At 36.0% G+C, this 14,068-nt stretch overlaps 1 protein-coding gene across 2 annotated transcripts in view; it reads right to left on the bottom strand.

Moving 5' to 3' along the window:
• LOC106472095 (heat shock 70 kDa protein 12A-like) overlaps window positions 1–13,612 on the bottom strand; it is a 33,628-nt gene extending 20,016 nt beyond the window's left edge. For both annotated transcript variants that reach the window (XM_022400702.1, XM_013932724.2), the window contains exons 1-3: window positions 13,348–13,612; window positions 12,046–12,221; window positions 4,189–4,410 (exon numbers count right to left, since the gene is read on the bottom strand). In XM_022400702.1, coding sequence (XP_022256410.1) covers window positions 4,189–4,410; window positions 12,046–12,221; window positions 13,348–13,366 — 417 coding nt within the window. In that variant the 5' untranslated portion in view covers window positions 13,367–13,612. The remainder of the gene's footprint in view (window positions 1–4,188; window positions 4,411–12,045; window positions 12,222–13,347) is intronic.
• Window positions 13,613–14,068: the final 456 nt, after the last annotated feature.

Below are 14,068 nucleotides of genomic sequence, written 5' to 3'. Positions count from 1 at the left end.
TCGTTTTTCTTGTTTCTTTTCTTTCTCCTCCAACCACTGCTGTAATCTCCCTTCTTTCTTTCTCGTTTTTCTTGTTTCTTTTCTTTCTCCTCCAACCACTGCTGTAATCTCCCTTCTTATTTTCTCGTTCTTCTTGTTTCTTTTGCTGTTCTTGTGTTGCTGCCATCAAATCTGCTAAGCTGTAGTTTGATTTGCCGCTTCTCGTTTCCATTTTTTCTTTTCCATCCCACTTCTGACACCAAGTTGTGACGCTTGTGTGTCGTTTGTTAATTGTCGGTAGAAATTCTTTCCGAAAAACTTCAATGACACAAGTCCTTTCTTACATAAAACTAGTTTATTCTTTCTGAGTACAACTTTGCAATACGCTTAATTTCCACAGTCACTTTTACTTCAACACACGCTATAATTCACAACGATTCATGCACTTTACTTAGGGTCACTACCGCGCTTGACTTAACTGTCTGTCTCTGTCTGTCTGCAATTCTATTTCCGATTAATTAATTTCTCTTTATCTGGCGCACTTATATACAAGAATAGAGGGCGCGTAGAAAAGACCAGAGTTGCCACGAACAGACATGATCCTTCTAGAATATCATGACGTGTTACTAGCGACACGTGACTTCCGCTGTCGTAACACAATCAATAAATAAACTTATAATGTTACTCTACGACCTAACCTCAAACCTTTTTTAAAACTTAGATAAGTTTTAAAATTCTATTGTATAAAGTGGTTAGTAAAGTATATTTATATTCCCATTTTGTTCTTACTTCTTGTTTCAAACAGAACTTGCAGCGACTTAATCACTGAGCTTTACAGCTTTCTGCCGCAGGCAGACTATTTGTCGTCCAGTAAACAATGCGCATGCGCGGTTTTTCTTGGAGAAACATTCTAACTACACATACTTATGAAGCACGTTCTCGGTCAGAAAGCATAATGTACATAAAAACAAGCAGAATAATAGTATAGATTGTGTAAATTCGCCAGCCATTATAGATTGTGTAACTTTTACAAAACTGACTAGTGTGATATATTATAGTGTAATGGAACAATCTATATCATATATTATAGCCTAATGGAACGATCTATACTAACAAAGGGAGTGTCTCGAATGCACTCGGGCCTCCCCGATCATTTATGATCACTCGAGAAATTTCGCGAATGCTACAAGCGCCAAACGCGCCAGCAGAGTCACGTGACTTCCGCTGTCGTAACACTGCCCCTTCCTTAGTATTGCTCGTCGCAAACAATAGCATTGCTGCCATCATATCTGCTAAGTCGTACCTGATGAAGACAAAACCTTGTCGAAACGTTGTACATTTGCTGTTATGTTAAACTTATATTAAAGTTTTTCTTCATTACCCATTCAAGCCGTCTCCAGCCTTTATAAGTCGTAGTTTGATTTGCCACTTCTCGTTTCCATCTTTTTCTTTTCCGTCCCACTCTCTGGCACCAATTTGTTACGTATCTGCCTGTTTGACAATTTCCGGTAGAAATTCTTTCCGAGGAACTTCAGCGATACAAGTCCTTTCTTGATTAAACCAGTTTATTCTTCCTCGATACAAACATTTAGTACACAGCAATTCATCAGTCAGTACATTTCTCGTCAATTTAAACTTAATAACTTTTATAATACACGCTATAAATCATATTGATTCACACACTTTAATTACGGTCACTACTGTTCGCTTCTTTAATTATCCATCTATCGCTAGGTTCTCTGCCTGGTTATATACTAACAAAGTAGGCGATCGAATGCACTCGGGTATCCCGATCATTAATAATCATTCGAGAAATTTCACGCACGCTACCAGCGCCAAACGCTCCAGCAGAGTCACGAGACTTCCGCTCTCGTAACAATACTATAGCCTAATGGAACAATCTGTATCAAATATTATAAGCCTAATAGAACAATCTATAATAAATACTATAGCCTAATGGAACAATCTATAATAAATAATATAGCCTAATTGAACAATTTATAATAAATACTATAGCCTAATGGAACAATCTACATCAAATATTATAAGCCTAATTGTACAATCTATATCAAATATTATAGCCTAATGTAATAATCTATATCAAATATTATAGATTAATGGAATAACCTATATCAAATATTATAACCTAATGGAACAATCTATATCAAATATTATAGCCTAAAGGAGCAGTTTATATATAAATATTATAGCCTAATGGAACAACCTATATTAAATATTATAACCTAATGGAACAATCTATAATAAACACTATAGCCTAATGAAACCTTTACCAAACTGGACAACATTATAATAGACACTGATGAAGAGAACCTCTCCAAACCGAACAACATTATAACAGACACTGATGAGAACATTTACCAAACTGGACAACATTGTAATAGACACTGATGAAGAGATCCTTTACAAAACTGGACAACATTAAAACAGACACTGATGAAAACCTTTACCAAACTCTACAACATTATAACAGACACTGATGAGAACATTTACCAAACTGTACAACATTATAACAGACACTGATGAGAACCTTTACGAAACTGTGCAACATTATAACATACACTGATGATGAGAATCTTTACCAAACCGTACAACATTATAACAGACACTGATGATGAGAACCTTTACCAAACCGTACAACATTATAACAGACACTGATGAGAACCTTTACCAGACTGTACAACATTATATTAGAAACTGGTGAGAATTTTTACCAAACCGTACAACATTATAACAGACAGTGATGATGAGAATCTTTACCAAACTGTACAACATTATAACAGAAACTAATGAGAACCTTTACTAGACTGTACAGCATTATAATAGACACTGATGAGAACGTTTACCAAACTGGACAACATTATAACAGACACTGATGAGATTCTTTACCAAACTGTATAACATTACAGCAGACACTGATGAGAACGTTTACCAAATCTTACAACATTATAACAGACACTGATGAGAACCTTTACCAAACATTACAGCATTATGATAGACACTGATGATAACGTTTACCAAACTGTATAACATTATAACAATGATGTGGACCTTTACCAAACTTTACAATATTATTACAGACAATGATGAGAACCTTTACAAAACTTTACAACATCATAATAGACACTGACGATGAGAACCTTTTTCAAACTGTAAAACATTATAATAGACACTGATGAGAATCTTTACCAAACCGTACAACATTATAACATACCCTGATAATGAGAACCTTTACCAAACTGTACAACATTATGAAAAACACTGAAAAGAACATTCACCAAACCGTACAATATTACAACAGACACTGATGAGAACCTTTACCAAACCGTACAACAGTATAACAGACACTGATGAGAACCTTTACGAAACTGTACAACATTATAACATACACTGATGATGAGAATCTTTACCAAACCGTACAACATTATGGCAATAATGAGAACCTTTACCAAACCTTACAACATTATATTAGACACAGATGAGAACTTTTACCAAATTGTACAAAATTATAATAGATACTGATGAGAACCTTTACCAAACCTTACAACATTATAATAGACACAGATGAGAACCTTTATCAAACATTACAACATTATAACAGACACTGATGAGAACCTTTACCAAACTGGACAACATTATAATAAGCACTGATGAAGAGATCCTTTACCAAACCGGACAACATTATAATAAGCACTGATGAAGAGATCCTTTACCAAACCGTACAACATTATAACAGACACTGATAATGAAAATCTTTACCAAACCGTACAACATTATAACAGACACTGATGATGAAAACCTTTACCAAACTGTACAACATTATAACAGACACTGATGATGAGAACCTTTACCAAACTGTACAACAATATAACAGACACCGATGAGAACCTTTACCAAATTCTACAACATTCTAATAGACTTTTATGAGAACCTTTACCAAAATGTACAACATTATAACAGATAATGATGAGAACTGTTACCAATTATACAACATAATACTAGACTCTGCAGAGAACCTTTATCAAACTTTACAACATTGCTATAAATCAATATATATACAAAATAGTAATATATCAATTTGTCTGACCTATAAACATGAAACGTTTATAAAAGAACTGTAACCAAATGTTTTAGCAAAATCTATGCTAATGAAATGTTTGTATTTTGATTAAATATGTATTTAAACACTACCTCATACGCTGCCGTACGCATGAATTGTTTCGCTGGCTGCCTCCAGATGGCGGGGACAGTAACCACCCAACGGATATCCTCGTTTACTATGTCCGTAGCTGTCTGGTCACTAAGCTCCTGCAGGGCGTGAGTTTTGAAATATTGAAGAGCGTGGGCAAAAACACGTACTGCTGGTAGAGTTTTCCCATTAGCTGCTTTTATGGGTGTATCTCGACTTAAATTCTGCAAATAGAGAGAAATGGAGTATTTTAAATGACAATAATTATAACTTAGATGAATCACACGTTTGAATAATCAAAATGAACAATATTATTATCTTCATGTTTCAAATTCTGTCTATTTCCATCATCTGGACGCTATTTTCATTTTCTTCCAAGATTAAAAATATCCAGAATCTGTATTTTCATGTTTGCAAATCAACACACACACGCTCATAAACAAATTATAAAAATTTGCACTGTCTACCACTTAAATATATTGATACACGTAAAATATCTGTTCCAAATCAGAATAGGGTGATACAAACTACTAAAAATTTGTTCGGAGAAATAATTCTGAACCATTATAGCATTTTAAGTAAATTTCTGCTGTTTTGCACGTGCTGGCATCTAGTGTGAATTATTTGTAACTCTAAAGTTTTAACAGTTTTGATCTAAAAACATTTTTTTTTTATTAGAAAGTAGATATTTTTCTCCCTCCCCCTGGTGACTCTGCGGTAAGTCTGAGGACTTACTTACACCATTGAAAAATGTTTTCACATGTTTCAAAACCCGCAATGAGCATAGCACATATATCCTATTGTGTAGTTTTGCGCTTACGTGTTAAACCAACAAAAGACATTTCAGTGAATTTAACTTTGTTGATTTCAAACAGTAAGTACTTATAGCCAGTCAAATATGTTATGAAAGAAACACGGTTCCAGTTCACTCATATATTTTGTGACGTGCGATTACTTTACGGTAAGGAGATCACACCCCTCCTGGAGCCGTCTTGCCGCGGAGTGATGGACATATCTCACCTTACACTAGTATTCATGTAAATCTTGTAGTCATATTTAATATTCATGTTTTTTAGGGTGGGCTTTTTTCCTAGATAATGCTCATGGTACAATACCTTCCCGACCCCTGCCGGGAGCGATTAAATGATAAGTTAAATTATTCAGGTGCACTCGTTAAATGCAACATTTATTTAGTTTCTTTCGCTATGATTTAACGGGGCCATTGTACCTCATCTTGGGGTCCGTTTTATTTAAGTTTACAGGTAAGATGGCCCCCAACCACAAGAAGTGAATTTTTTTCAATGTCTAAAAAAGTGTTTATGTCCAATCTTTGCTTTCACTAGACATTACATTTGTAATAACAGAGGGTTCATTTTAGAACCTTTTGTATTCTCAAGACATTTATATGAACTGGTGAAAACCGCATTCAAAATAATGCCACTGTTTTACGTCACTTTCCTATGGCGTAAATGAAAGTAATATAAAAACGATCAATCAAAAGAAAGGAGTTTATGATAATATGCGTCTGTAAAAACACGGAAGAAAATACCGAATTTGATAAAATTGTGTGTTAAAACACCAGTCAAAATAAAACAGTTTATTTTGAAATTTCGAGTAAATCCCGTTTCAGTATAGAAGTCCAGACTAGGTTGTGAGTGAAGTGTAAAACCCATCTACAAGAACATTTTCAATGGAATAAACACCAGGGTGGATGTAGACAACGTGATGACGTCTAAGGAAGTCACTGTTAGGTACAGCGTGATTAATGAGACGTCTAAGAAGTCAGTGTTAGGTACAGTGTGATTAATGAGACGTCTAAGTAAGTCACTGTTAAGTACAGTGTGATTAATGAGACGTCTAAGTCACTGTTAGGTACAGTATGATTAATGAGACGTCTAAGTAAGTCACTGTTAGGTACAGTGTGATTAATGAGCGGTCTAACTAAGTCACTGTTAGGTACAGTGTGATTAATGAGACGTCTAAGAAGTCAGTGTTGGGTACAGTGTGATTAATGAGACGTCTAAGAAGTCAGTGTTAGGTTCAGTGTGATTAATGAGACATCTAAGAAGTCAGTGTTAGGTACAGTGTGATTAATGAGACGTCTAAGAAGTTACTGTTAGGTATAGTGTGATTAATGAGACGTCTAAGAAGTCACTTTTTAGGTACAGTGTGATTAATGAGACGTCTAAGTAAGTCACTGTTAGGTACAGTGTGATTAATGAGACGTCTAAGAAGTCAGTGTTAGGTACAGTGTGATTAATGAGATGTCTAAGAAGTCACTTTTTAGGTACAGTGTGATTAATGAGACGTCTAAGTAAGTCACTGTTAGGTACAGTGTGATTAATAAGACGTCTAAGTAAGTCACTGTTAGGTACAGTGTGATTAATGAGACGTCTAAATCACTGTTAGGTACAGTGTGGTTAATGAAACGTCTATGTAAGTCACTTTTTAGGTACAGTGTGATTAATGAGACGTCTAAGTAAGTCACTTTTTAGGTACAGTGTGATTAATGAGACGTCTAAGTAAGTCACTGTTAGGTACAGTGTGATTAATGAGCGGTCTAAGTAAGTCACTGTTAGGTACCGTGTGATTAATGAGACGTCTAAGTAAGTCACTGTTAAGTACAGTGTGTTTAATGAGACGCAAAGTTAATATACAAATGATTCTGGTTGGGAGATAATGATTGTTTTGTTCTTCTGTACTAGAAAGTCACCTAAATGCTTAATCAATTATTTAAACGAACTTTTAAACACGTTATGAACATGTACAGATATACAGCTTGATGTGTTCTACCTCAAGACAGGAACTGGTTGCAAGAAGAGATCCTTTCACATTCACACAGTTGCTACTGGCATTGGAAATGTTTTCTCTGTCATGCTTTCAACAGGTATGAATTGTGTTAGTGGCACTAATAAACAACTATGGACTAAAATGGTAGTGGCTCATCCAGAACTGCCACATTTTGAAAAAAGAAACAGCTTGCGTGACTTTGATCTCCCTGGTGTACAGTTGGCCAAAGGTGTTATCAGTTTTTATCAAAGAAGACTTTATCAAGAGACAAACGTCTACCAACCATGGATGTCTTCCAGCAGCATCTGTAACTTCCAGGACTACATGCAACGGACCAGGATCTGTTGGGTGTACGATAAGACAGGAGAGATGATCTCTATTAGAATGACCCATGAAGAAGGAGACATGATCTCTATTAGAATGACTCCTGAGGAAAGAGAGATGATCTCTATTAGAATGACTCCTGAGGAAAGAGAGATGATCTCTGTTAGAATGACTCCTGAAGAAGGAGAGATGATCTCTATTAGAATGACTCCTGAGGAAGGAGAGATGATCTCTATTAGAATGATTCCTGAGGAAGGAGAGATGATCTCTATTAGAATGACTCCTGAGGAAAGAGAGATGATCTCTATTAGAATGACTCCTGAGGAAGGAGAGATGATCTCTATTATAATGACTCCTGAAGAAGGAGAGATGATCTCTATTAGAATGACTCCTGAAGAAAGAGAGATGATCTCTTTTAGAATGACTCCTGAAGAAGGAGAGATGATCTCTATTAGAATGACTCCTGACGAAGTTCGGGCCTTTGTGCAATGTGTATGTCAGTGTGGCTGTGACACAAACCGATGAAAAGTGTTGAAGACATTGTTCGTTCCAATCTACTCTAGTCTTTACCTCTCCCTTCCCATTAAGTGGTTTGTCCTAACTCTTCAGATAAAGCTCTCATTACCAGACTGGCTGCCAGACCATTTGTGATGTACTTCTACGTATCTTTTAAAACTGACAAATAGCGTTTACTATAAACGTCGTAATAACCTTCTGTCTTATTTTAACAAAACTTTTCTAATTAATATTGAAACATAATATAACTCGGGTTTTAGCAAATAAAAACTAAAAGTTTACCCTTCTTGTTTCGTATCGCACTCGAAAATGCTGAGATTAATGCAAAGCTTTGTTCATTTATTACTTGTTCGTGTCCAGTTTAAGTTGTTTCAACGTTTAGAAATAGGAAGTATGATATATTCGAGTAGCACGAGTGGGTTACTGCATTTTGGAAAGGGTAAAGCCAACAGTCGATGTGTGCTGATTTTTAGCACAAAGCTACGCAATGGGCTAGCTATGCTGTGCCAACCACGAGTATCAAAACCAAATTTTTAGCGTTATAAGTCTGCGGCATACCGCTGAGCCAGTGGGGAGCGTACTAGTTTTTAAAAATAACGTATTCACTAAATGGCGATTCTACGTATTCAATATTAACTTTTGATGAGCAAGTTAGAAGAAAATATACTATAATTACAAAATAATCATGTTCACTACTTTAGCTTTGGTCAGACTTATTATAATTGGCTCAGTGAGAATACTTATCAAACGATTATTGGTTGTTATCGATGTCATATTAAACATACTTGTATGTCACCGCCTTATCTATTACATTTTGACGTAAAGCATGCGTACTTCTCGTTATTATAATATACAGATGTGTGTTATCAAACACTTCTACAAATGTTCTACACAAACTTCTCAAAGTTGTTGATACTCTTATTGGAACACAAAGACGACCGTCTGACAAGAGCTCTTGTCAATAAATATTTTGATACAGCACAATAGTACACATTTACGTGACCTAGTTTTAGTCCAATCTGAGTGTCAAAGAGCTTTATACGTGATGTTAGACTTAACTTACTGACTGGATTATTTACTACTGCCATTGGAATGACATGGAAAGGCTACGTGACCTATGGGTGAAAGGTCGTGAAAAAGTATGTCTAGAAAATGTGAAGCATGAGCTCAAGTACCACAAGGGCCAGCGTTTGTAATAGAAAATTTACGTTTTCCAACATCAGGTCCACTGCAAGCTTCTGTCTTTATTATATTATACATATTTGGGGCCTGGCATGACTTAGTGGTTAGGATACTCGACTCGTAATCTGCGGTCGCGGGTTCAAATTCCTTCAGGGAACATGTTCGCTCTTTCAGCCGTTGAATTATAATAATGTGACGGTTAATCTCACTATTCGTTGATAAAAGAGTAACCCATGAGTTAGAGGTAGGTGGTGTTGACTAGTCTATCACTTAGAAATTAGGGGTGGCTAGCGTATGTAGTCTTCGAGTAGCTTCGCGCGAAATTCAACAAACAAGCTATATATATTTTAGCGTGATCCTTAAATAGGAAGTTGATTTAAATTAAGAGCTTGGGGTATAGTATAATATTTATGGGTGGTGTCTATTTCGGATCCAAACAACACGTGAACCCAACTCTACTTACAGCGCCGCCCCATGGCTTCATTAAAAGGCAATGCTTCGAACGTAAAATAAGTTATTTAATCGATTTCTTCAAGTCCCCCCCCCCCAAGTGCCACGGCAGTAAGTCTGCGGACTTATAACGCTAGAAATCGGTTTTGATAACAGAGATGGGCACAGCATAGCTAGCCCCCCCCCCCAAGTGCCACGGCAGTAAGTCTGCGGACTTATAACGCTAGAAATCGGTTTTGATAACAGAGATGGGCACAGCATAGCTAGCCCACTGTGTAGCTTTGATCTTAACTACAAAAAAATAGTATATTTAAACATGTCCAGGATACATTATTTGGCATCTCAGAGTGTACTTAATAGGGGGCGTTGGATAAATAATGGACGAAAACATTGTATCTATCTATTTGTGTTCCAATACCTTTGATACATTACCTTTGGAGTAAATGCAGTAGCTACAACATTAATTGAATAATTTTAGAAAGATAATTTTCACTCCATTTGTAACTTAAAACATGTCCGGTTCGGTTGCGATATTGTTTTCAAACCAACTTAACTTAAAACATGTCCGGTTCGGTTGCGATATTGTTTTCAAACCAACTTAACTTAAAACATGTCCGGTTCGGTTGCGATATTGTTTTCAAACCAACTTAACTTAAAACGTGTCCGGTTTGGTTACTGTATTGTTTTCAAACCAACTTAACTTAAAACATGTCCGGTTTGGTTACTGTATTGTTTTCAAACCAACTTAAGTTAAAACGTGTCCGGTTTGGTTACGGTATTGTTTTCAAACCAAAGTGTTACAGACCTACCTATTCCTTCTCTGCGGATATGATGTAATTGTTTTGTGGGTAGAGCTACTCTGTAGGAGATGCGGCCACCACAGGGATCGAACTTCGAATTTTAGCGTTATAAGCCTTCAAGTTTATCGCTAAACTACTATAACTATTCCAGTAACCTTCCCATCACATGTATTTTATGCATCAAGGGTCGTCTCAAAAAAGAATAATAGCTGGAGTGTGCAAAAGTTTTGATAATACGAAACTCTAGCGAGAATACACAAACATCTTACTTTTATCTTTTAAACCTTAGATTTTTAAACTTGTACAGAAATAACGCAAGGTTCTAAAAATATTTCGAATAAATTACACAGCCTCAGCAATATGTATTTCATTACTTAAAAGTACATACAAAGAATCGTCGATAATGTATTACCATAATTATCAGACCAGCCGTGGCCTAGAGGTTAGCATGATGGGCTGCGTATCGCAAGGTCCTGAGTTATGACTATGGCAATTAATCCTTCTAGTTAATCTGACTTGGTATAATAACTTAGGCGGTGGGTGTTACTGACTGGTTGTCCTACTTTTAGTCAGCAGTTATACCTAAATCTTAAGTCCTCTGACCTACCTGTTTAGCCTATGTGTCTCTCAAACTGAGGATATTAATGTTAGTCTGTTTGTTTCTTTTATTTCTTATGGTAACTTTCCAGAAAAATAAAAAGTGGAAATACAAAATGCAAGTTCATGTATGACTCTTAGAATCGACAGGTCTCAGTCGTGCATAGAGTCAAGTTCAAGTAAGACTCTTGGAATCGACAGGTCCCAGTCGTGCACATAGCCAAATTCATGTAAGACTCTTTGAATCGATAGGTCCCAGTCGTGTACAGAGTCAAGTTCATGTAAGAATCTTGGAATCGACAGGTCCCAGTCGCGCACAGAGTCAAGTTCATGTAAGACTCTTGGAATCGACAGGTCCCAGTCGTGTACAGAGTCAAGTTCATGTAAGACTCTTGGAATCGATAGGTCCCAGTCGTGTACAGAGTCAAGTTCATGTAAGAATCTTGGAATCGACAGGTCCCAGTCGTGTACAGAGTCAAGTTCAAGTAAGACACTTGGAATCGACAGGTCCCAGTCGTGCACAGAGTTTGTTTGCAAACAATTATTTTAAGGAGACCAAGAACTCTTTTTTTCACTAATATGAACTGCACACGTCTCTATTACATATATTTCTTCGCTAAATTAATCGTTGTATGTCTCAATCATTACCCACTGAATTACTCCCAACGCGTCTACATCAGTTATGTTTCTCCACTAAGGTGAAATGTGCGCGTCTCGCTTAGTCTTAATTCTCCAGTGAGTTGAGCTGGATAAGTCTGGATCTAATTGTTCTCTGCTAAGTTGATTTGTGCGAAGAAAGGGTTTAATTTCTACAGAGTATGCGAATTGAAGAAGTAAATTCAGTTAATTTCAGGTTCTCGGTCCGGTCAATGGTTAAAAGACCTCAAAGCAAATACAATATTAAAAAAGAGTATTCATTATTTTTCATATTATTCAGTGGGAAACAAATCAACTTGTTTTAGTTGCTGCTGATAAAAATATTTAAGACGAAGTGTGAGAGACAATACTTATGTTCATGTATGCTATATAGCTTTATGTACAGTTGAGAATGTTGCCTTATAATTCTTTGTATTCTATATGTGTCGATGTTTTTTATAACGTTGCGCATTTGAGTGTTATCTTATGGTCTCGTAATTCCAAGTGCACCAGTACATATCTTAGTTAATCCTTTATAACCCAAGTTCAAGGTTTTAGTTTTACCTCATTATTGTGAAGGGTCATTTTGAACTTTTCGAAGTATAACCACCTTTTAGATTCTTCTCCATCCAAGTCATGGTAGAAGTCCCTCGCGGTGAAGCCGAATGAATGAAACTCGCCGCTAGGTGTCAAAAGTAACGTTGTCGGAGTTTTCTGATTAGGAACGCCAGGATCGCCACCTATTGGAAATTAGTAAAACTAATTGGGATGAATAATATTCCATTTGTCACGCAAACATATGAATTAAGCAAGATTTATAGTGCTGGGTAATAACTTTCAAAGAGATGGCAACGAAGCCGAATTATCATTAAATAATTCACTTAACAGTTTAAATATTTCTTGATATTAATCGCATTATACTAAAGAACGAAAATATAACTATCTGTTTGAATAAGTGCTGCAGAACATTTATTTTTCAAAAATAATTTACAAAATTAGGCCACAAAACATGCCACTTGATTATAATAACACCATGTGTTACACTTATGTTTGATGATGCTGTTGTGAAGATACGATACAAGTTTTACAATTTAAGCTAGAATTTTGTACAATGATTATAGAAATACTATTTTCTTGTTTTTTCGTGAAAGGATTAATCAAAAACGACCATAAAGCTAGCGTCAAAACTACAAACTGAATCCTAAGACCACGCAGTTAGTCGTATGTGCATTATCGTGTGAGATCATAGAAAATAGGGTATTATCCAAAATATAGACGCATATGACGTCACGGAGTATAGGGTATCGCCAACAATATAAAATATGACGTCACGGAATATAAGGTATCGCCAACATTATAGAATATGACGTTACGGAATATAAGGTATCGCCAACATTATAGAATATGACGTTACGGAATATAGGGTATCGCCAACAATATAGAATATGGCTTCAAGAAATATATGGTAATGCCAACAATATAGAATGTCACAAAATATGAGATATTAGCAATACATAAGACTATGACATTACAAAAGATAAAGTATTACAACCCTATATAGAATATGAGGTCACATAATATATATTATTGTCAACTCTGTAAGTGTATGACGTCACAGAATATAAGGTATTTCCAACCCTATACAGGATATGACGTTGCTAAATATAGGGTATTACAAATCCTACGTAGATGATGACGTCTCAGACTATCGGTAGTACAAATAACGCAGTAGAAAATTGAAGTCACAGAGGATGGTTATTAACAATAACGTAGAATAGTAACTTATTTCTGGATATATTCTGAAAGTGCAAAATTTTTGGTAACATATTATTCTACAAATCTTATTACACCCGTTGAGTAGCTAACCTTCCCATTTCCTCATCATATGGATATTCGTAGGGTCCCGGATGAAACTGAAGGCATAACCACTGTAAGTTGTCCCGAAGTCAATTGCCACCACCACGAAGTGCCCCTGCTGAGGAGAGCTGGTGCCAGAATCCACTGAACTAGTACTAGTGTTGGCAACCACTGAGTTCTCAAAATAATCTTTGGTTAACGAGGTTACTTCAGTCTCGAAGTGGTGAGTGTTCGATGTTGGAAGGTGAGAATCTGGTTGTGGTGAACCTGAAATGTTAATAAAGATTGTAGAGTATTTCATAATGATTTCTCTCTACATAGAAATACAAATATAGATTTTTAGGGATACGTTTTGGTAGTATTTATTTCGAAATCTGTTCGTGAAGTCTGGTGCGCCGGCGATCTTACACAGGCCTGATCAAGTTCAAAAGAAAAACATATTACCAAGAGGAATATATAATAATAGCTTTTAAGACTGTTGGCAGTCGAACTTCTTTTAACGTTTATGAAACTTCAGCTTTCAGAACAAAAATAACATTAATGATCTACTCGTAGACAGAAGTCATAGAATAATATTCGTAAGATTTTATCTCTCGAAAATTACTGTTTATAAATGCCAACTATAACTTTCACCACGTTAAAAGGAGTGTTAAACGTGTACTCTTTAACAGTATCCTAAATTTAAATAGGCCAGGCATGGTCCAAAGTTCGAGCCACGATATGCCACAGC

This window comes from Limulus polyphemus, unplaced genomic scaffold (assembly GCF_000517525.1).
Source record: "Limulus polyphemus unplaced genomic scaffold, Limulus_polyphemus-2.1.2 Scaffold5078, whole genome shotgun sequence".
NCBI classification, from domain to species: domain Eukaryota; kingdom Metazoa; phylum Arthropoda; class Merostomata; order Xiphosura; family Limulidae; genus Limulus; species Limulus polyphemus.
The sequence above is the reverse complement of the archived record's forward strand: the minus strand, read 5'-3'. Positions and strand labels throughout refer to the sequence as shown.